Source organism: Tenrec ecaudatus, chromosome 18, assembly GCF_050624435.1.
Source record: "Tenrec ecaudatus isolate mTenEca1 chromosome 18, mTenEca1.hap1, whole genome shotgun sequence".
NCBI classification, from domain to species: Eukaryota; Metazoa; Chordata; class Mammalia; order Afrosoricida; family Tenrecidae; genus Tenrec; species Tenrec ecaudatus.
The window spans coordinates 73,183,020-73,206,326 of record NC_134547.1 but is presented as its reverse complement, the minus strand read 5'-3'; the positions used below and the strand labels follow the sequence as shown (position 1 = coordinate 73,206,326).

Genomic DNA, 23,307 nt, shown 5'->3' with positions numbered 1-23,307 from the left:
TGGAGTTGGAGGGAAGGCTGGAGGTGGGTGAAGTCACCTCTGCCCCAGAGCAGCGTGACCAAAGATCCCTGGTCCCTGGTCATCCAATATCGGGGACCAGAGCCAGAGGGCATGGCCTTTCTGGGCAGCAGCTGCTCACGTGGCTCAGTCTAGTCTAGGCAAGGCGGCCTTGCCACACCCGAGAACGGGGGGGGGGCACAGAACCCGCCAAAGGGGGAGTGGGTGGGTCTGTCCCCCTTCCTGGTGTGCTGTAGCAGGTTAAGCATTGTTGGGCACTCGCGCCCCCATAGAGATGCTCTCACGGGAAGTAGCGAGGCCACTGACTTCCCGTGAGATGGGAGGAGGCTCCAGTCAAAGAAGCACGACGCTGCAAACCAACTTTGTGATTTTTATTGGTGGACGGGCAACAACGCTGTGCTCCAAGGTACCACTGGGCTGTGGACATGAGACGCGGCAGGAGGAAGCAGATGGCAGAATTACAGAGCACATGTGGGGAAGATCAGTCTTCATTTTGCCCGTTTGTTCATCACGTGTACACAGAAGCGTGAATGTAATTTGGAATCTTTTAATGGCAATAACGTTACACTCACCGTCTCTGTGGACTGACACCTTAGCTCCAAATAGTGCGTCTGCAGCGCGCACGTCGGCAGGCAGGTCTCCGGCCGATGAGGACAGTCACTGGGGACCAGCATCGGACTTGTGGGGTCGGCTCTTTTTGTCGAGCTAGTTCTCTCCTGGCAACTGGCTGCGTCTCTTCTCATTTATCAAAAACTAGGGGAGCTTGGGGGTGGGGTGGCGCGTCACCAAGGAAATGCTTCCTTTCTGAGGGAGGGCAACACTTCCAGGCGCGGACAATGGCAGCAGTGGGGCGGATGCAGACACTCCTCCCACCGCGGGGGCACCGCGTTTGGGAAACGGGGGTGTGGTGTGTAGTTGGTTTGAAATCCCTTAAGTCTATTTCAACCGAATGATCTGGAAGTTAAAAGACACTAGCTGAGCACAAAGTCCTGCTCTAGCGCACGGCGGGCGGCAGAAGGGCGGGCAGGGGCGAGCGGGGCGCGTCGGCTAGAGCAGGTCCACGCGGCGGTAGTACAGGAGGTAGGCTGTGCGCTCGGCCGTGGGTTTCACCACCTGGTGCTGGGCAATCACCCTGACCGTCTGGTCGTCGATGCGGAGCCAGCCATTGAGGCCGATCTGGAAGACGTCGGTCGTGTAGTGGCCACCTGTGGCACTGTCCCCGTGGTGGTAGACCACTGGAAGAGAGGGCATGCCCATGACGGGGGAGGGGCCAGTGCACCCACCTGGCTCCCTCCCAAACCAGAAGCCCATTGAACAAGCAGGCCCAGCACCTGGTACACTGCCCACTAGAGTTCTCATCTGAAAAAGACTGGAACCCCACCCCCACATACACCACCACTTAGAACCCCTTAGATGCTCGGCAGCTGCAGCCCAGGGGAGGGGGGCAGCAACACCAGGAATATCTGAAGGTACAGGGGGACCGGGGCAGGGCCCACCAACACAGAGGGTCCACCTCAGTCTATTACTAATTTTCCTACCACAGTTTCACTTTAAAAGCACAGCTTCTAGTTACTTTGAAACCCTGGAGTTCAATGGCAATGTCTTCACCAAAGGCCTGGGCAGACAGGCTGGAAAAGCCGGCCAAGAGCACGTCCTGCTCCACAGAAACGCAGGCCCTCGGCTGACTAGGTCTCGGGGAGAAGTGTGTCTTCACCAGCTCGGGGAGCTCAGTTCTGAGACCACGTAGGGCCGATGACCCCAGTCAGTGTGTGGGCCAGGGGATCAGAGACCCCTGCTCTGCCCCTATACCAGCCTGGCCTCCTCCAGGCCTCCTCCGAGGTGGCAGGGCAAGGCAGCCAGTCCATTCTCCCACAGGGAGTTCAGGGCCAGACTCCAGGAGCTGCTTAGACAGTGGGAAAGGCTGGTGTGGCTCGGCGGGCAATAGGGCCTCAGCACCACCAGGGTCTCAGAGTGGGGAGGAAGGACGAAGATCCTCCCAAGAGTGAGGAGGCCAGAGCCGCCTGTGAGGGTGCAGTGACCGGGGAAAGAGAGGAGACTGGGGCCAGCACATTGGACTGACTGATCTTCCAGTGCAGCCCAGGCCTGGCACTCAGGATAAGAGGGCTGAACCCTCCTTCTGCCACTTGGGGGGCCACAATACTATATGGTCACGTTGGTTGCAGTATGCTGTGTGTTAACCTCGGGGGCTGCTCTTGCTTTTCAGGGGAGCTCCCCGAAGACAATCTAGATTGATAAGCTGGGCAGGCTCAGGAGGGAAACAGCGAAGTAGAGGCAGCACAGAGGGCAGCGGCAGCAAGGCCACAGCACACTCACGTCGACAAGTGAGCACTATGTGGTTGGTACCCAGGGCCCAGGGGCTACCAGGGACAGGCAGGTGGCTGAGCCAGAAGGACTTGGAGGAGGGGGTTCTTGGAGCTGCAGTGTGCTAACCCGCCCCCCCCTTGTCCAACTGGCAGTCTTGGGCCTGGGGAGCAGGTGAGAAAGGGGGGTGGAGAGCGGCCGCAGCAGGCTCAGCAATGGGCCAGTACCATGGGCACAAGCCCCACACTCACCTGCGAAGAGCCTGTAGGTTCTGTGGCATTTAAAATTCTTATTCTTCACCCCCGGAGAGAGCAGGTCTGAAAGAGACACCACCAACAGCTCTGATCCACACAGAGGGCTCTCAGGGAAAAGCCAGAGCGGCCTCCAGGCCACCACCTCTTCCCTGAAGCACTGCAGGTGGCTAGGTCTGAAGCCCAGGCAGCCCAGTAGGATATGGTGACCTGAGAGGAGAGCACAGACTATACCCTAGGTCACACCTGATGCTGCGTACTGACAGGGCAGAAAGGCTTGACTTTCTCTTGCTGAGTGGCTGATGGAACATGACCAGGCAGTGCCCAGGATGAGGGGCTTCTGGGGTCCTGCCACCACCTGGGAATGACCAGAGGTAAGCTGGTGGCACAGTGGATAAAGCGCATGGCTACTAATTGGAAGGTCAGCAGTTCGTGCCTACCAGCAGCTCCTAGGGACAGAGCTGAGCGCCTCGGTGGCCTATGGGGCAGGGAAGTCCCACTGCAGTCTCTGGAAAGCATGGGGGACATAAGGAGCTGCATGTGCATATGCAAGTGGACAGACAGAAAACAGAGCTGGCCCAGGAGCTGGCAGTCAAGAGGGTGGTATCTGCCCCATGGACATGGGGGTGGGGCAGTGCTGTGGCTGAGCAGGGGAAACTAGAGATGGTGTAGGCAGCCCCACTTGGGCTCCCCAACATCACTGCCAGCTGGGGCGAAGGGGCAGGGAGCAGGGCCATTTAGCACTTCCTTAGTGTATGAAAAAGGATCATGTCCCTCAGGACCCAGGAAGAGCATCTTCAGCCGGGAGAGTCAGAGTCCTGGCCATGTCCAGACCAGGAGCCCTGCCTGCACTGCTGGCTGAGCCAAGAGGCAGCCTGGTTGGAAAAGCTGCACTTTCCTAGTCTGTCTTTATTTTTCAAGATCCCTTAGCGATAGAGACTGACTAGAGTGGGAACCCAGCAGCCACAGAGCAAAGGCAGAGGGTCGCTCTGGGCGGCATTACCTTTGCTGATCTCTAAGTCCACGGGATAGTCGATGCTCTTGACCAGCTTCTGGCAGCCACCGGTCTTCTCGTACACAAACCGCTTGAGGTGCAGAACGAGCACGGGTGGGAGCTTTTCCAGCGTCACCCTCCGACTGATCTCCACCTACGACAATGGCAGGGGGAAAAGGACCCACTGGGGGGCTTGCGGGACCAGGTGTCTCAGGGGGTAGGGTGGTGGTTACATGGGGCCACCCACAAAGTGAGCTTATGACGCGGTCGGTGCTTCTGCTCCCCCTCCTGGCTGGTGGTGGAATGTCTGGGGTCCCAGAAGCTTGCAAGTCGCCAGCTGAGTCACAAGAGGGGTCTCTATTCAGCTGAAGCAAGGGTGAGGAGGAAACAAGTGGGCGGCTCGCTGCCCTCCCGAGGCCAGATGAACCAATGGTGCCCTGCTTCTCACAGTTAATGAAAGATTCTGCAGAAGCATCTTGATCAAGAGCAGGGAGGGAGGGACACAGCATGCAATTTCTTACTGTCCCGGACTCTACACTTTGTGATGAAGCATCCAAGAAGGCTCACATGCGAGTGAGCAGTGTGGGCCAGCCTGGCTCTCACCTCAACCCCTGGCAATCCCAGCCAGTGCTAGACACACGCCAGTCTTCTTGGCTGCTATGTCCTGCTAACAGCCTCCCCATCAGAGCCCGCCCCCTCCCTGCCAGCCTCGAGAACAGCCCGGTTCTCCCTGAACCTTCACGGGTGTCCACACTGAAGAGACCTGGGCCCTAAAGAGGACTTTGGAAACACCTGTTTCCAGAAAGTGCAACTGGTCTTTCACACGTGTTCCCACAGCACTGCCTCCTGGGACAGCCCCTCTACCTGGCTCCAAGCTCCCACCTGATGCTGGGCTGCAAGTCAGAAAGGTGGCTTGCTCTCACCTGTCAGAGTTCTCCACACCACGCTGTCCTCCCAGCCAAGCCAAGTTCAAATTTCATTCCATCTCAGCTTAGTGAACCAACCCTCCTCCTCACCTCTGGTCAGCCAGGCTGCCCACCACCCACTCCTGTCCCCCCACCAGTCCAGCCACCAATAGAGAAGGAGTACCAGCCACCCCACCAACACGGAAAGGCACCCCAGGGAAAGGCACAGACCCAGAGAGAGGAGCATGAGCCCCTGCTGCTAGGGACAGTAATGTCCTCTCAAGTGACAGCGGCCACATGGCCGAACACACAAAGCCAGCCACACTGCCAGCGAGCCCCTCTTGCTGGCTCTGTGGAAGCGTGGCTGCAGCCTCTTCTCCCGCATCCACGTTCGCAGGCTGCCTGCCATCTGTTGCCGGTTCTCACCACTCTCAAACCCCAAACTGCCTGGGCAAGAGTACACTGGACGGGCATGGGTTCACTGACCCACAGAGCAGCCTCTGGAGGGCCTCTGGAGGGCCTCCGGGGTGAGAGTGCAAGCCTGAGGTGTGGATGGTGACAGGTTCTGAGAGGCCTTGGGGCTTCCCTGGAAGCACCAGCTTACAGCCACCCCACATGGCCCAGGGCAGAAACGGCACTTCACAGGCCACCCACCACGAATAGGTCAACAAGGTGGCCACAACTGGCCTGCGTGCATGCTGAGGCTGAGGCCACATGCTGGCTCAGCGCAGCTCCTACCGGGAGGCAGGAGGACAGAGCCAGAGCCGGCCTACCCTGTCAGCTGGTGGTCCCTTGACTTAAAGGACGTCACTGGGACATAAGGGCCAACAGAGCAGTACTCAGCTATACAGCCTGTGCAGCGCCTCTCTCAGCTGCATCCTTCCAAAGTGCACCATGGAAGGCCACCAGGACCAGAGAGCTGCCAGCGCCCCACAAGAAGGACGTTCACATGCTCCCCACAAGGTGGGTGACATCTCTCACATGCGTGAGGACTGGACACAGACAGCGCTCGGTAAATGGGTTCTGAGACCTGTCAAAAGGAGAAAGGGGGACGGGGGTGGGGGGGTGCTTCCTACTGCTGTAAAGAGTCAGTCTCAAACTCCCAACAAGGAGCCGGCCCTTACAGCACAGAAGTTCAGAGCTACAGGGGATTGGAGGGCAGGAGTCATGCTTTCTACTTCATTCACAAACATCTGGAAATTTCTGCCCAGAAGAGTAAAGCCAAACCCATGTTTCCTCTGGTGCCCATCGGGGAGCCCAACAAGAAAGTACCTCCTGCTTGGTCTTCGTGGTGTAGCCTTGGACAGACTCTCGGGCCACCAAGCTTTCCAGGGCCTCCTGGACGGTGCGGATCTTATCGGCCTGGATGTCCAGTTGCAGCGTGAAGAAGGGCTGCAGTGTGGCCGACTCTTTAGAGCTCTGCTGGTAAACCACAGACCTGGGCGGAAACGCGTGCCCCTAAGCTCCGCTGGCGCGTGTTCTGCCACCTCCCTCCCCGCTGCCCGCTGAAACACGCGCCCACTCGAAGGCTCTGGAAGGAACCGTACTCTCTTCAGATTCCGCCACCCCCATCCACCCTGTACTATTGCTTGACAAGCCAGGAGCTATACGGTCTCAGCACGCTCACACGTCACAGTTCCTCGGAGAATCACACACGTGCAAAGTGTGAACACGCGTTGAACAGCATGCCTCCCGGCATCTCCCCGTGGGAGGGCGGGGTGCATAACCAGCAACCAGGTCACATGCCAGGAGAACGGCTCCTAATGTCCCCGCAGACACGCGCCTGCTCAGCCGACCAACAAGGGGCCCGTGGCCCGTGCAGGCGGAGCCATCTGGTTCACCCACAGGGCAGGTAATTGGGGAGCACTGGCTCCATGCTTCCCAGTCCAGTACTGACTGACACCCCACTCCACCCACCCACCCACCCATCGCCTCTCAGTGACAGCCACTCTCCCTGTTCCAGTCACAGCAAATCAAAATCAGGAGGCAGCCTTTTCACTTCTGGAGCAGGGAGACGCTCCGGCCTACGAAGAAGGGGGCCAGAGGTTTAGAAGCAAACCTCCCCTTGGAGACTCGTGAGGCAGTTTCTTCCTGCAACTTCACTTTGAGCAGCCAGTTCGGTACAAAGACCTCACAGAGGCCAAGGCTGGTGACTCATACACAGCCACACAGTGAAGTGGGCCACTTCCCCAATGTGAGTCCTGTGTCCCCACTGGCTGGGGACTGGCAGTGACTCCACATCCCCTAAGCCCCACCTGAGCTGCTCCCGGGTCTCTCAGTGAGGGTAGGCCCACAAGGGACACCTTCCTGTTGTCTGCTCCTGGGAGCCAAGTCCAGCAGGCACCTGGCACGGCCATCGAGGCAGGCTGGAGCCGGCCCAGGACAGAAACTGGGCTGCGGCTGACAACTGGCTGCTGAGCCTGGTTCCCACAGCTGCTGGGAGTAGATGTGTATCCTGCTGCCCAGGGATGTAGCTCATGGCAGGAGGGAGCGGGAAGGGAACAGAAACGGACCGGAGACCTTGAGAGGGCCATGCTTTCTCAGGCCCCAGCGTGTGGGACAGAGCTGTGTGAGGGGTCTAACTGAAGGGCACCCTCGAAAGCTAGGCCTGTTCTTAGCACTGCTGGTGAGGACACTTCCTGGAAGTCCACAAAAGGGCACCAGCCTGGCTCTCACAACACCACCCAAACACTGAGGTGGACTGTGGGCATCAGCAAAACGTAGCTGGTTGGAAGGGGTCCTGGTTCAGGCCCCCAAGTCTTCCTACCCAGATCATGCTGCGGCCCTTGCCCCTCCCTGTCCACTTGAGTGCCCATGCCCGGGAGAAGGCAGATGTTGAGCCATGCCAACCTGATGTGTCCGCCAAAGATGCCAGTGATGGGGGTCTGGCCGAACTCAGCCTGTCGGGTAACCGAGCTCTTGTTCCGGGGGCCCACTTGCTCCCACTCGTCCTCGCTCCCCTCTCCAGGCTGCTCCTCCTGCTCGTCCTCCAGCATCTCCTGGCTCCCGGGGCCGTTGGAGACGGCGGGCTCTGGAAGGAGGAGAGCCACTCAGGGATCCTCGGCGGCCGAGAGGATCAGGACCAGCTGGGATGAGCGGCAGGGGCAGGGGGAGCACTAGGTGTGAGGGTGGGGCAAATACTCGAGGGAGGAGGTTTTACATCACAGTGCGAGCTTCCGTGACTCAGGCCAGGACCCTGGGCTCTAGGACACACACTGCGGGTGGAGGGTCACTGGCACTGGCACTGACCCCGAGCAGTTCCACCAGGAGCTCTGGCGGCACACGGGGTAGCATGCAGCCGGATGGACACCTCCAGCTGCTCCAAAGGACAGACCCCAACGGTCTGCTCCCTGTGGAAGACAGCCTAGGAAAGCTGAGGAGAGGGGTCTGCTTGGCCCTTCAGGGCTGCTGTGAGTGGGGTCAAGGCCCACAGCAGGTGTGGGAGTTCTGGCAGTCACAGACAGGTATTCACAGAGCCATCCTCTCGGCTTTCCTAGATGTTTTGTCTTTTTCCCAATTAAAAGTTGAATTTAGAAAAAGAGGTTCTTTGACTTATTCAAACACAACACCCTCCACCAAGCCGAACAGGCCTCAACCTCAAAACAGTTTGTTGTTGGTGCAGCTGCAGCAAGCAGCTCCTAGTTGTGGGCTCTGCTGTCTTCTGAGCCGGCCCTGGCCCCAGCTCACACGGTCCCCCCACCCTACAAAGACAACTGGCTATCCTAATGAGTAAACCCATGATTTTGAAGGGTGGGTCAATTTACAGGGGGGGCGGGTTTGCGGTATCAAAGCAACTTATCACATGAGCATGCAGCACTGTTAAAATAATGCTCCTCCCACAACCGCCCGCGTGACCTACTGCCGTGACTCGGGGAGAGGAGCTTCTTCAGATTCAGCATCTCCTCATGCAGCCCGTTGAGGATAAAGCCCAGGTACTCCTCGGCGTCCTCCTGGCGACCCTGGGAAGGTCACGCATCCATGGTGTCAGTGGAGGGCAGATGGCTAGCAAGGACCTGCACATGCCCCCTGCCCCTCGGACAGCAGAGACCCCAAGGGGGCTTAGTTTCCTCATTTATGCTGTGTCTAAAAGTCTCTATCCTAAATGTGCATCCAATGCACAAATTATACTCTAACATCCAAAGCTGCTTTTTTGTTTGTTTAGATTAAATCAAAGACCAGAGCCAGCTGCTCAGACACCTCAGTGACAGGCTGGGAACCCCACGCTCCCTGTGAGCCAATGTGAGCTGATTAGTACCTCAGATGAACCTGGGGCATGTCCCTGGTAGCCACCACCCCATGCACGTGGCCACAGCTCCCGGGGACCTGGCCACACATGCACCTCCCATGACGCTGGCTTGCACTCCCAGTGGGAGTGTGAGGAATGGTCTCTAGAGGCAGACTTGGCCATTCTTGCTGTCCCCCTGGACAGCGATGGTGACAAGGACACCGTAACTGTGCTGAGTCCCAAGGGTGGTCCAGCTGAAGCAGGTACACATGCCTGTGCGTACACCAGTGCTGGGCACCCAGGAGCCATGTGAGCAGTCTTGGACTCGGAGGTCAATGATCTGTATCACACACGGATGTTCACCGAAGCACCCATTCCCTGGTCTACTTCTGAAAGCCCCTCCCTCCCCACCCCCAGAATCACAGGGCAAGCACGGGGCAGCCACAGGCCACCGGGGGCCGGAGAAAAAGCGGCTTTCCCACAGGCTTTGCCAAACCTTTTCAGACAGGCTTGACTTGATCACTGTTAGGAGCTGGTATATGTACGTGGGCTCGAAAGCAACTCCCGGACGGATGTCCCTCACGATCTTGTCTCCAAGAGCTGCAATGGGGAGGGACAGGCTGTCAGAGCCAATGTTCCTGCAAGTGCCCAGAGGCCAAGGCGCCCAACGTTCCCCCCGTCCCTCCACCCCCATGCAGGCAAGACCACTCGCCCGGGGCCTCCAGGCACAGCCGACCCTGTCACTCACCCTGTCTGGGTCTTGGAGGGATCGGCATGTTGGTGAACTCATTCATCAAGCGAACACTAAGGTGAAAAGAGAATAATGGCTCACGTTCCGAGGGTGCTGCTTAGGCACGCAGTCACTGAAAGCCCCTGGTGGGTGGGCAGCATGCGAACGTGGACATCGGTAACGGGGATGGAGTCAAAGGTGAACAGCCTTTTTCCAGGGACTCTTGATTTCTGAAGGTGTGGCCTCCATGGCAGCAGACTGAGCCCACATGTCGGGAGGCGGGGTGGTCACTGCCTCTCAACATCACGACTCAATGCTCCACTCACCCAATACCAAGGAGACACAACGGACATTACAGGACCCATTGCTCGAGAGCCAGGATTCAGCTCAGTGCTTGGCACTCTTCAGCACCAGAGGAGCATAACCACCCCTTGTCCCTGCCATTCAGCTGGTGCCAACTCAGAGCCACCCTATGGACAGGGCAGAACTGGCTCCATAGGCTTCTGAGACTGTCACTCTTTACAGGAGTAAAGAGCCTCACCTTTTTCTCAAGGAGCAGCTGGGTGGTTTCAAACTACTGACCTGTGGTCAGCATGCCAATGCACAACCCACTCTATCCCCAGGGCTACTTACCACCCTGTAAGCAAGTGCCTTACTCACAAGCTATCGATCATGGGTGTGGAGGTGCACGGCCGCTGCGCTTTCGAGTACACAGGAATGAATCGCATCAGGTGGTACATCGGCGGGCACGCGACCAGGGCCTGCAGTGTCTGCGAGTCGGCAGTGAGGACGCGTAAAGGAAACAAACCGACCCGACCGATGTCTTCATGGCCCTTAACCACGAGCACCGAGAACCCAGGTAAACCCAGGGTGGGCACAAAAGCCCACCAGGGCAACCGCCTGCACTCTGGCATCCCTGAACCCAGTGCCATGAAAGACAATCTCCTGTTGTAAGTGGCCGCTCCGTCCCACAATCTGACCGAGTAAAACTTGCCCGACTCTGGTACATTCTCAATGCAATAACCTTTGTTTTGGAGGAACCGTGTTTGGGACTCTGGATTCGGATGAGTGTGCCCGTGGGCACTGAGTTACGTGCAGGGCAGACAAGGAGGAGGGGCGGCGGGGCGGGCAGTGCCGAGAAGGATACAGCGTTAATGTAGCACCAGTTGCCTTTGTTGATCAGCCCGCGAGGTTGCAGCGACACCGGCTTATGGACGAGGGTGACGTTCTCCAGTAACTCTGAAGGAGGAAGCAGCACATCTGAGATGAACAGCATGGAAGTCAGCTCTTCCCTTCAACTCAGCAGCGTTCAGGGACTCTTTGAAAAACACACCACCCACAAAAAGGTGCCTTTCTCCTAGTTTCCGTGGAACACAGTTCAACGTCAAGTGCGTGGGTTATCTAGTGAGATTTCTCTCAAATGAATGAGTTACATTAACACGAACATTTATTCCTCTTCATGTGAGAGCAAAACTATAGACCAAAGATCTGTTTTTAACAATGGAGCATTTTAAAAGCCATGAACCATGATGAAAAGACACCAGTATTTCTCCTTGGCCCGAGGCAACCAGGACACTTCCTGGACTCCTTCAGTCTCCAGAATTAGGGGTGGGGACTGTGGACATCCAGGGCCTGAGCCTCACTTGCACAGAATTCTCAGGGAAGAGCACACACCCAAGGCATCCTGGTGGGAGCACAGTGACCTAATGGTGGGTAAAGACCCTCCTCTTTGGGACCTCTGTGTCCCTGAATGATTCAGCTGGGTGTACCAGAATCCCCTCGTTCTGTTTAGATACAAGTCTGCTTACCCCCAGGTGACCGTGTGCCATCACAGTCCTGCAGTGACACCACCCCCCACCTACCCATACCCCCGTGCAATCAGCCTCTAGGGTGCTTCAACAGGAGGGAGGGTCCCACGGCCCCAAGCAAGCACTCTCAGAATCGTGACCCTACGAGCTCACGGACACTTTTTCCAGACTCCTCAGCAGCCCCCACAAGGGCTCCCAGTGAGGAAGCTAAAGCTCAGAAGGTGAAACAGATTGTGGGAGCACTCAGGAGGCTGGAAGGGGAGGGGGGGTTGACAGCCTGGCCCTCAGGGCCACCTCCATCACACCCCTTTAGTCTCATTAAAGTATGCCCCGGCGCCATGTGAGACTCTCAAACTGAACGCCGGTGTTCAGCAACTGGACTAGAGGTAAGCTTTCCTGTGTTTAGGAAGAAACCCTACTGGCGCAGTGGTTACGTTAGGCCGCAACCTAAACCACCAGCAGCTCTGTGAGACAAAGACAGGGCTCTCTATTCCCGTTAACCGCAGTCTCGGAAACTCTCAGGGTGGTTCTGCCCTATGATTTGCTCCCATGAACTCAACCTCAGTGAATGATGAGTTTATAGTCTTCATCTCAAGAGCCAAAGCGAGGTGACGTTGCCAAAACACCTCAACAGAAGCCACATGAGGTGGTATGATGAACTTCCTGCACATGGTTAATGCTTCACCTGGAGCTTTCCAGAAACCAGGGTGCACAGTCAGGTTCCTACTTAAGACCCACATCTGCACAGGGCAGCAGCTGGCCAGCCCGGCACTGCCCCTCCCAGCTGAGTGGCCCTGCTGTTCGGGCACCGCCCGGCCCATGGGCTGTGGATGAACTGAAGTCTGATAACGGCAGGGCCCATGCTAAAACAGGGTCAAATCACAAACATCAGCAGGAAATGCCAAAGTAGAGTCCAACACAGGCAGAGCGCTCCAAACGCCAGAGCCATTCCGGGGTTGGGGGCAAACTGCCTTTTTAACCAACGGTGCGCAGCGCTTTCCCTGCTTTAGAGCATTGATGGGGCAGTCACATGAGAGCAACCAGCTCCCGAGGGAGACGAGCAGGTCTCACAACCCACACAGACCCTGACCTTCTCACTTACACGAGTCCCTGTGGACACACTCCTTTGTTTCCTAGACAGACACTGGTCTCAGGCTTCAGGTATACGATGACTGGGCAACACCACCCATCCAACAGGGTGTTGCTATTCTTAACAAATGACATCACTGAATGGGCACTTGGCTGTGCCCGCAGCACAGAACTGGCCGGTTAGCTTGCTCACTCTCTGCAGCACTGCCTTGCTGGGCTGGGAAGTTTGCCCTGCTCTCTCAGCGTGCCTACTATTCCGTACAACCTTTAAACAGAGCACACAGGCACACACTTGAAGGGGCACAAGGGCCACATCTGAGACAGTGCAGGTGTGGCGCACAGCAAGGCTCCTTGGTAAAGGCCCAGGAGAAGCTGACCACCGCACGTGCTGCCAGCCTGGATGAGCTGGGCCACCACAGGAGGCGGCAACTCGGAGCTCAGTGTGCCCTCACCCCTACCCTTACACTGACCCTGCACAGCGGGCGCCCAGGTCGACAGGCAGCCACCACCACCCCTGGGCTCCTGAGATGGTCCAGTCTGGGTTTGTCCCCCTTGCCTCCTGTTATTCCTACTGAGAAATGGCAAGTGCCCCCTAGCCTACGCAGACCTTCAGGGGCACAAGTCCCGTCCCTTTGTCTAAGGCCACAGTCCCTTAGCGATTAGGACGAAGTTCTTGGTGTCTCGGGCTATCTTCCTTCCCACTTAGGGAGACAACAGTGACTGCAACTAAGGACACATGGAGGAGGAGGTGACCTGCCACCAAGGTGAGCGTGGAGCTGGCGGCAGTAATAGCAGACATCAACGCGTGACGCTCCGGCTGTCTTTTGCTCCCTGAGGTCCTGGCTGGTGAGGTGAATGGAGCTGGCGCTTCCTAAGCACAGGTACAGAGGCCAGCTTCTGGGACTACCACTGGCTCTAGAGAGTGCTGTTAGGCCAGACACATGAGCTGTCCCCTCTCCCTCTTTCCCCAAAGGGAATGAGTGGCCCCTCTTAGCCAGTCGGGCGCCCATGTACACTGACTCCTATGACAACAAACACTGGAAGCTCTTTTAATGGGGTTAGAACCTCACTCGGCTGCTTAAGACAACTAACTGAGGCTTTGCTGGGAGACAAGCCCATTACGGGGCCTGGTGGTGCCACTCATAAGGTCAGCTCCTCGGAACCGACATTGTCATGTTTATACAGTCAATCCTTAAAGAGAAAATGACTTGGAGGGGCTGCAGGACGAGGTACTTTATGGGGCTCTGAAGAGGCTGGTGGGGCTGTGGTGTGAACTGGCTGCTCCCACAGAGACAGAGGAAAGCCTCCGCAAGCCTAGGAAGGTGGCTCTGCTGGTGGCAACAGGCTGGTTCACTCGCGCTTTACAAGGGTGACTTTGTAACTGCTGGTGCTACATGGTTTCGGAGGTTGCCATTACCAGGGAGAGGAGCCCGGGTGGTGTGTGGTTAAGCTTTCTTCAGCTGTGATCCTCTAGGTCGGCAAGGGAAAACCAACAGACAGGCGTCTAAAGAGTCATGGCCTCGGAAAGCCACCAGGGCTGTTTACCCTGTGCCATCAGGTCGCTTTGAGTCAGCATGAACTCGATGGCAGGGATGTGTTGAATTAACATGGGAAGACTGTGGAGAGAACATCTTTCATCTCAGGCTGAAAAGGAGAAGACCCTTCAAAAGCAACTTCCCCTTTGTCATCACAGCATCTTTGTAAGTGGCCAGATCTAATAGTAGGAGGGAGACAGAGCTGTGTGGTGGAAAACATCAACCCCCAATTCAGAGAATGGCTTAGACAATGCGTAGGGCCGACACTCTGACACTCTCCTCTACCACTCGGCAGCCTGCAGGCACAGCCCAGCCAGTGCCTGCCACTCAGAAACAGTCACGCCTTCACACAGGCGGAGCATGCACTGTGCTCACACCCTTCTCAGAGGTCCGGGCACTGGCTACAAGGCTGATGAAGCACTTCAAATGGGAAGCTTTCCTTCCTTCCAACAAGGGTTGGGAATTCTGCGAAGTCATTTCGAGGAACAGAAGTATAGGATTACAAAGTTTTTATGACTTTGAACTTAGGAGGCACATTATAAAAAGCAACCCCCCAGGTATCTCATCACAGGTTAATAACCTTGGAATGAACTGATCTAGAGGGGCACACTGTTCCCCCGGCACTGTGGCTGCTGTCCACTGCAGTGCCCTCGAGAACTCTGTCAAAAGTCCCCTAACTGGTAAAAGATGGGAGGCCGCAGTATCACTAGTTGCCCAGTCAGCTACTTTCTCACAGGAACAGGACGGCAGCGCCCCTTAACCTCAGGTCTGAAGCCAAAGGCATCTAGGTGCCAGGACCGCCCACCAGAGATCAAAAGGACTGGGTTCATTTAAGGGCAACATTCAGAAGGGTCAGTAGAGGAGGAGAGAGGAGAACAGGAAATTCGAAGGTCCATTGTGGAAATCATGATGGAGGAGCTAATCCGTGACCTGCTTTGCAAACCTTGGCCTGATTCACAACTACAAAGAACGGCAGGCCACCGAAAGCACTCGTTCACATACTCTAAAATAAACAGGAGCCCTCGGGTGTACTGGTCCCCATTGGGCTGCAATCTGCATGGCAGGCAGTTCGAAACTACCAGCAAGCAGCAGCTCAAGAAGGAAAACGGCTGTGCATCAGCACCGACACGATGGCGGGAGCTCGGCTTGGCTTCCTAGTGAGTCTTTACTGCTGCCGTCCCTTAACTACCAAAAGACCATGTTTTACCCCTTTGTGCTGGGGCTGGCAGCTTGCTGCCGCCCCCACCCAGCTCCTGGGGCTGGCGGCGGCCCAGGGCTCCAGAGCATGCATTCAGAAAGTGGGACTGAGAGCCAACCTCTCAGCGTGGCACTTCCATGCCAGTCCATGAATGTGAGGTACGGGAAGCCTCGCGACTGGAGAGTTCTCATGCAAATCAAGTACCTTATTATTGTTTTAAGGTTTTCATTCCTAACAGGGTCTTTATAACTGAGCTTCTGAGAACAGTGCTAGGATCAGACCAGGTGCTGTGACAGTGTGTATCGGTGTACCCCACACCCATCCTAATCAAGGGCTACCTGTTCACACACTGGAGGCACTCAGCCGCAGCAAGCCGCAGGCATTTTCCAGTTTCCCGGTGGACAGAACAGTGCTCCACTGGGGCTACTTACTACACGCGCACTAGCACCACGAAAGGTGGGGTGTATTGTAAGGGTGTCCAAACTGTGGCAGAGCAGGAGGGAGCAGACGTACTGGGGCAACTGGTGCAGGTGGACTTGGGGGATGAGGGTCACCATCAACCTCCAGCCTGTAAGCCCTGCTCAGTCTGCGCGGAGGCACTACACAGCAAAGTGCAGTCGCGTGAGACCCACCTGGCTTCCTGCATGGAGGCTCTTAGCTCATAAGCATGGAATAAACGGCGCTGTTGTAGTTGTTTTGTTGTGAATGGTCCTATGTCAAAGCTTGTGCATTTTAGAGAGAAAACTAACTTTGAGCTAAATGCTTTGGGGATTTTTCTTTTCTTGTCAAAAGCGACAAAATGATCAACAAAAATAAGACCATAATAAAATCTACTCACTCCGGAGAGGCACGTGTTACTCACAAGCTACTTCCTGAAGCTTTGAGAAATCAGAGTGGGCCTGGGCCAGAGTTCTGGTCATATGGTGCCACTGACCCCCACTCCCGCCCCTCCCCCCAGAGAGGACGCATGCAAGCTCTGCTCACACCACGAAGCAACAAAACACAAGGATTGGACCACGAGGAAGCCCGGCTACAAAAAGGAGCCAGTCCTGGGTGAGGACTTTCCACCTTAGCACCACCCCGGGGATGCTGTACACCCCTCACTGTGGCTAGGCAGATTTACAACAGACTGATTGTCGATCACACAGAAAGCCAGGGTTGTCTTCAGGAACCTGCACGCCAGGCACCCTACAGGCCCAGCAGCCATCAGCACAGTCCTCTGCCAGGGCCAGGCCCTGCCCACCCTAGTGCCCCCACCCTGGCTGGCCTGGCCGTGCTGCAGCAGCGTTGCTGGAACTGTACCTGCGATGTGTATGGCTACGGGATCCTCTGAGACCGGCACAAGCCCTTCTTTGACTTCCACCTGCTTTTCAGAGACCAGGGGGAAGGTGGACGGAGGGGGATACTTAGTTTCCACGTATGCCATGGGTGAGGAAGGGGGGGGCTTGGAATCATGGAACAGACTAGCCCAGGACTTGGTCGGCTGGCTGGTGGGTGCAGAGCCCGCCACCAAGCCTGTGGGGTCAGCCGGGGAGGAAGTGCTCTGGGGCTGGGCGGGCTCTGCGTCCAAACTTTCCACTATGGGTAACTCCACCCCATTGGCAGCTGGGGCCTCGCCCGAGGATTCAAGTATTTGTCCATTGGCAATGCCAAGGCTCTCAGTAGTATCAGTCCCAGCAAAGGGCTGGGCCACCGCTGTCCGTAACAGGCCATCCTGACCAGCCTCTGTGGAGAGGCAGGCCTGCTCAAAGTCGGCCAGGGGGCATGGCTCAGGCTGCCCTGCAGTCCTGGCATGGCTGTCCAGTGCTTGGGGGAACAGCCCGTCACGCAGGGAGTCACTGATGAAGTCCAGCGAGTCCTCAGGGCTGTTACAAGTCCTGGCGGTGACCAGCGGGGCCACATCGCCCAGAAACTCGGTGTCCTCGGAGCCCACACTGTTAGGGATGGCCGTGTGGGCGTGGGCATGGCCGTTGACCAGGGTCTCTGCAACAATACTATCATCACCACCATCTTTTAAGTAGCTATAATACCCAGGTGGCCGTTTTTTCTTCTTCTTCCGCTCCCTCTGCCCAAGACTACCGGGGCCACCATCATCAGCCAGGCCTTCAGCCTCCGCGTGGGAACTGCCATCCACAGCGGCCAGCGAGCCTGGGAAAGGGCGCTCACTGGAGCTGCAGTCTGTCTCTTTGTCTGCATCATCAGGGGCCTTTGTGGAAGCTGTACAGCCAAGGATAAATTCCGGGGCCTGAGGGTTCAGTGTGCTTGAAATACTGTAGCTGGGGGTTCTCGACGATGTGTCACTGGGTTCATCCACTTCATTCACCCCAAATTCGATTCTCTGGTAGTCTGGTCCTGCAGAGAAAAGAAGCTACAGTAAACGCCCAGCCGGCGGCCATAGCCGATGAGCAAGAGGGGTGGTCCTCCTGAGTCCTCATTAGCTTTTAGAAAACGAATTCACACCTTTCCCATTCAGAAACCAATCTAGGGCACATGTTATTTCTGTGAGGAAAAAAGAAACACCTTGCTGAAAATAAAACAGTAACTCTACAATCCTATTTAATCTGAGGCTATGAAAAACAATCCCACACCCATCTCCCATGTTCTGGGTAGCTCCAGAAATTTTCAGAAGAAAAAATTAGGATTAACTAATACTAAAAAGAACACAGTATTTTTGCATGTTTAAAAAAGCCCCTTTTTCATGGAATCTGCCTTGACTGGTTTCCTTTATGCCTGAGTCCAGGGAATATGTATGCTGACAAGTAAAATTAGAAAACTACATATCACAATGACTGTAGAACTTATAAATCCTTGCTGTTATATTTATTTAAAACTGTAACATTGCTTTTTTAATGATCTGTATTGATAAAAAAATTGTCTTCAAAATAAATTAATCATATCTTGTCACTGACATGAGTTTTATTTTTTAAAATCTCATAATATCTGCATTGTGAACTCACTTTTTATTTTTTGTTTCCAATAAGCCAAGACTTGATGACTGAAATCTGAATTCTACTTAATATAAAAAAATCTGCAATGCTAGCATATATACTCATGTATAAGCCGTGTATAAGCACATTTTTAATGCAGTTTTTGTGTTAAAATTAGGTGCCTCAGCTGATACGCAGGTCGGCTTATACTCGAAGATATACGGTACTTAATAGATCCAAAAGTTCCCACGATCCTCCATATTTCACGAGACACACTTTCATTATTCCAGGGGCACCCCAAAAATCAGGTACACATTTTTCCCACTAGGTGAGCAGCCAGCAACTCGCTGAGTCAGCGCACCCACACCCAGTGGCATCGCCTGGGAAGGTTCACTCTGGTCACAGTGAAGTTTTTCATAAAAGCAGTTTCACTGGAACCTCGTTTTTTGAAGTTTTTCATAAAAGCAGTTTCACTGGAACCTCATTTTCACTGGAACCCACCTAAGAGAACAGCATGCGGCAAGAAATTTTGTTTCCTGCTTGGGAAAAACACCACAGAAACTGTTCTGATGTTGAACAGAACTTAGAGGGACAACATATGGGACAAACAAGTGTTCGAGTAGGTTTCTCCTTTCAAAAAAGGGGAAATGACGATTGACAAAGAAGAAGAAAATGTTGACTTGCAGTGCATTTGGAGTTCGTTCCACCGGATCAGACTGTGAGTCAAGTTTTTGGTTTAGAGGTTCTGAAAACATTGTGCGTATCAGTGTACAACCAAAATAGGCCTGATTTGTGGCGGATAGTGGACCTGCTCACACAGTCATTTCAGTGTGTCAGTTTTTGGCAAAAAACAAACAAACCCAGCATGCCTCTCTTGCCCCCACACCTTATTCACCTGACCTCACTGTGTGTGACTCCTTTTTGTTTCCATGAAGAGGGACATGAATGGACAGTGATTTGACGTAGAAGAGAGGTGAAGGAAAAATGAGGGAAGTGCTATCAGCCGTCCAAACAGATGAGTTTGAATGTTTCCAAGAATGGAATCACAGATTTGATAAATGTATTAAGTGTAATGGAGGGTACTTTGAAGGCAATAGGCTGTTTTGTAAGAAAATTTTAAAACATAGTTTTTAGGGGAAAAAAATTCCAAGTTTTTGGAGGTGCCTCCTCATATATCCTTCTGTCTACCACAAATGCATGATCAAAGTGAAATTAAAATGTTTTTAAGGATAGTTATACACATAGCATCCTGATCAGTGCCAACAAGTTTTTACCAAATTCAAAGATCTATTGTGAGGTGGGCACAATGGAGGAAGTTTCTTGGGGTGTCAAGTTGTACCCCCTTCTGAACTGATGTCTTAAGCAGACACCAGCCAGAAACCACACAGGCATCTTACCCCCGTGGACTTCTCCCAAGGAGGGGAACTTAGAGAGTCATAGGAAACAAATCTTCGTGGGACTGCTCTTGGCTGAGGTATTCTAAATCTCACCTTGAGACCCTCAACCACGTCTTCCCCAACAAGCACCCACACAGAAGTCACTCCCTGTTGCACATCCTTCACATCTCTGAATTGGGCGGGGCCTCGGAATGTAGGGAGCGTGTGTGCTGAGGTAGTTAGGACTTGACAGCCAAATGTGAACATGAGTCTGGGCATTCTTGCACTGGGAGCTGGCTTTCAGCTGGGATTTTTTTTCTCACGTCATGTGATGTGAAAGGACCTTTGGAAGTCCTGGTCTAGGAGGAGGAGGGATGAGCAGCAGCACATGGCAGACAGCACCCCCAGTGGCTGCCCACCAACTCACATGGCAGAATTGCTGCTGGGACAGGAGGTAGGGCCAGCTTACCTTCGGGGCTTTCCTCCGCAGTGTGGGGACCGAGCAGGACTCCACTGTATGGGGGGAGCTGCATAGGGGCAGGAAACAAAGTTTGATTCAACAAAAGGCTGATACCCAGATACCTCCCCCAGCAAGGCAGCACTCAGCTCAACGCTTCCCCACACCCCCCAGGCCGTCACTCTTAGCACAGCCACACACCGTCCAGAGAAAACGTTCACTGAAGGGGAAAAAGAAAACAACAACACAAGATGGGACCGCTTTGAAACCTTTCCCTTATTGAACAGATCCAATACACACGCACACACACAAGTGTCACACTGGCCTCCAGTGGACACGCAAAGCAGCTACAAGAAAATGCTCGTCACCGTCCTTTTCCCACCCAGGGACATGAAGGACTCGCCTCAAGTCACAGACTCTACTGTCCCACGAGTGACTTGGCAAGGGGCTCGTGCTCCCCACCCCACAACTGCTGCCCAGGGCAGGGTCGACTACCACAATGGAGCAAAGCCTGCTGGGAAGAAATGGCCAGGGGCCCTGCTCCAATGGGAACTGAATGAATGCCATAATCACATTCCTTTTTGGGGAGGAGAAAGGCAAAATGGCAAGTGCCCAAGGTCATGGACTTTCTCCTTTTCCAAAATAGTCATGGGGGTAGTAGGGCTGGTTCCGAGGCCAGATGCAGGGTGAGAAAGTTCGCTGAGGCAGGGGTAATTCACGCCCCTCTAACACAGAACAGACAAGCTCAAGTCACGGGCGGGGAGGGGGTGTGTGTGTGTGTGTGGCGCGCACGGAATGCTCTCCCCCAGAATCAGTGACAAACAGGAAGCTAAGAAAACCAAGTTAGATTGTGGTAATGATTGTTCAATTCTTTTTTATATGATTGAACTATTGAATTTTATGTTAAGTGGATCGAGTGTCAATAAAACTGTTAAAATGGAAGGAAGGAAGGAAACTGAGAAGCCTTCAGGATTGGAGAGCTGACCCGCTCTCACTGGGGCACCGGAGGCCTGCTTCCCGGGCAGCAACCAAGACCCTTCATGTATGTGCACAGGCCACCCAACAGCTGCCACCAGCAGTCACTACCACACAGCAGCACAAGGGGTCTAAGGAAGTGAGTGTGGCCCATGTCCCTCAGCAGTGTCCAGGGGCCACCAACACAGGGCTTCACTGTGACTTCTGGTGCCCCTTGGAGACAGAAAGCTATAAAATTGGAAGGACCTAAATCACCTTACTTATACAAAATCCTTATAACTATGCCTTCTCTGAGTCAAGCAGCTTCGTGCCACACACATTAAGTCTTATAAAAGAGCTGCCGCTGATGTCCCAGGACATGCCAAAGGACAAACTCCTTCAAGCCAAGCCCTCTCTGCTGTCCCTCCCCTGCCCTACTCAGACACTAGAAGCTCCTGAGAACTCGTTCCAGCGCAGGTCAGCTGACGGCAGGAGCCCGTGTTGAAAGCATTTACCTTACGCAGATGCCCCAAGTTTTAGTCTTTTACTCTTTCAAGTTTAGGGGAAGGAACCAGGGCTCGTTTCAGAAAATGAGCACATTCCATTACATCCCCTCTCCTTCAATCGTGTTGTGTCTACTGGTGTTAACAGTTAATGATTTTAAGCACACCAAGGATCTAACCAAGGTAAAAAGGGAAATTCAAATTAACACACTGTGTTTTCTTAGGGAAATAAAATATTTCTGGGCAATTCTGTGTAATAAGAGTTGAAGTTTATAGTTTCCTAATAAAAATATCTTACCTCTGATGCTCAAAGTTTTAGACCTCAAGAAGCCCAGGTGAAGGGGAGGTAAGTGGGCCCAGCCAGATCCAATTTTGACTCTTTACTGCCTCTCTAAAAGATCCACTTCCTCAGCCCACCCCCCCCTGCTGTGTCTGTACATGCCCAGTAGATCGAGGCATTCGATTTTATTAAAAGTTAAATAAGGTTTACTTCATAGGCCATTCGCTCTCTCCCTCCCTTTTACCACTCCAGGGCATTTTGCAGGGTTTTATATATAAAGAAGGTGAACATGTGCCCACCCCTATGGCTTTATTAATTCCTGGACTAAAACACAAAGGGAGCACTAAGAAAAGCCCGGGATAAACGGTAAGTAAATCCACACCCGCACAGATGCTAACGTCCCCACAAGTTAGTCCCCAATTCTCACGGGGCCCAATGAACACTTCAGTCGTTTTTCACATAACTGAACACACTGAGTATTAAAACCCAAAAGACAGGATGAAAGGATGGAGGAGGACAAAGATCACGGGACCAACGAGAACGGCTGTGTCCCCAGCAAGCGTGGCCCACAGCTCCAGCCAGTACTCTGTCCACTAGGGAGCAGAAGGGGGGCAACACAAGAGACAGAGAGAAGGGGGGTGAGAAGTAGATTTGACCTGTGTGACCAAGGACAGAGCTCTCCTGAGCCATGCCCTGGAGGGGAGGGGGGCTGGGAGAAGGGCTGCCCCATCTCCAACACACACACAACCTGTATCGCCCTGCACTGCATGCCAAGTGTGAAAGCAAAAACCTTAAATGTGAAAGAAAATGGGCAAAGGACTTTAGAATGGGGAAGAATTTCATTTAAAATATTTTTAAGAGACCAAAGGACAACAAAAGTAAAAAAAGGCTGATACAGTTGACATTAACATTAGAAATGTACTCTTCTGGGGTGCGGGGTAGAACATAAAAATGTCTGTGTGCTGGGAAGAGATGCCTTTAAGACCCACAAGAAGGACCCCAGCCCTGGCTAGTGAGGAGAGAGTGGGCCAGGGGCTCAGCCCCTCGGCCTCACAGTCAGCACGTGCAACCTGCACATTGATCCAACATCATGATGCCACTGCTGGCCATCAGGAATTGCCCACGAAAACCACGTGACTCCACTATCACTCAGCATGCAGCACCGCCAGGGCCAGAGTGCTCTCCCTGACTGGGCACTCAGGTAGGCATCTGGGGGAAAGGGGAACATGTCGAGAGACTAGGACACCAGCATGCCCAGCACGGCTGAGGTAGTGACATGGACGGTCCAGCTGGGGGGTGGGGGGTGGGGGATGGGGGGGGTGTTCACTCAATGGTACTCAGCAGATAAAGTGCAAGAGAGCAACAAGGAAAAGGGTCTGCCAAGAAAATCTTCCTCTCTCACTTCCCTGCATGCTGGCGCTCCTCAATACCAAACAAGGATTTCAAAACAGGGTGCTGAAACAAACATCAATTCAAAGTGTCGTCTTACCTCTACTGAAGAACGAGGTGTCACGAAGAACTGATTGAACTCATCGGGGCTAAAGTCTCCAAAAATATACTGTAAAAAATCAGAAAGAGTCACTGAGCACAAGATATACAGAGCTACAAACTTTCAGAAAATATGCCCCCCCACCCTCCAGCAATGCAATGGGCCACAGGGCCAGAACCCCATAAAGCCAATGAGGGAGGCACTGACCCCCAGGTGGTGCTGTCCAAGGACCAAAAATAGGCACTG

At 54.1% G+C, this 23,307-nt stretch overlaps 1 protein-coding gene across 2 annotated transcripts in view; it reads right to left on the bottom strand.

Moving 5' to 3' along the window:
* Positions 1-375: 375 nt before the first annotated feature.
* The window catches only part of USP10 (ubiquitin specific peptidase 10), a 44,602-nt gene continuing 21,670 nt past the window's right edge, over positions 376-23,307 (bottom strand). For both annotated transcript variants that reach the window (XM_075538015.1, XM_075538016.1), the window contains exons 2-14: positions 23,062-23,130; positions 19,848-19,905; positions 16,378-17,427; positions 10,593-10,684; positions 10,106-10,215; positions 9,464-9,519; positions 9,212-9,315; positions 8,350-8,449; positions 7,341-7,521; positions 5,763-5,928; positions 3,595-3,739; positions 2,592-2,657; positions 376-1,253 (exon numbers count right to left, since the gene is read on the bottom strand). In XM_075538015.1, the coding sequence (XP_075394130.1) occupies positions 1,066-1,253; positions 2,592-2,657; positions 3,595-3,739; positions 5,763-5,928; positions 7,341-7,521; positions 8,350-8,449; positions 9,212-9,315; positions 9,464-9,519; positions 10,106-10,215; positions 10,593-10,684; positions 16,378-17,427; positions 19,848-19,905; positions 23,062-23,130 (2,385 nt within the window). In that variant the 3' untranslated portion in view covers positions 376-1,065. The remainder of the gene's footprint in view (positions 1,254-2,591; positions 2,658-3,594; positions 3,740-5,762; positions 5,929-7,340; positions 7,522-8,349; positions 8,450-9,211; positions 9,316-9,463; positions 9,520-10,105; positions 10,216-10,592; positions 10,685-16,377; positions 17,428-19,847; positions 19,906-23,061; positions 23,131-23,307) is intronic.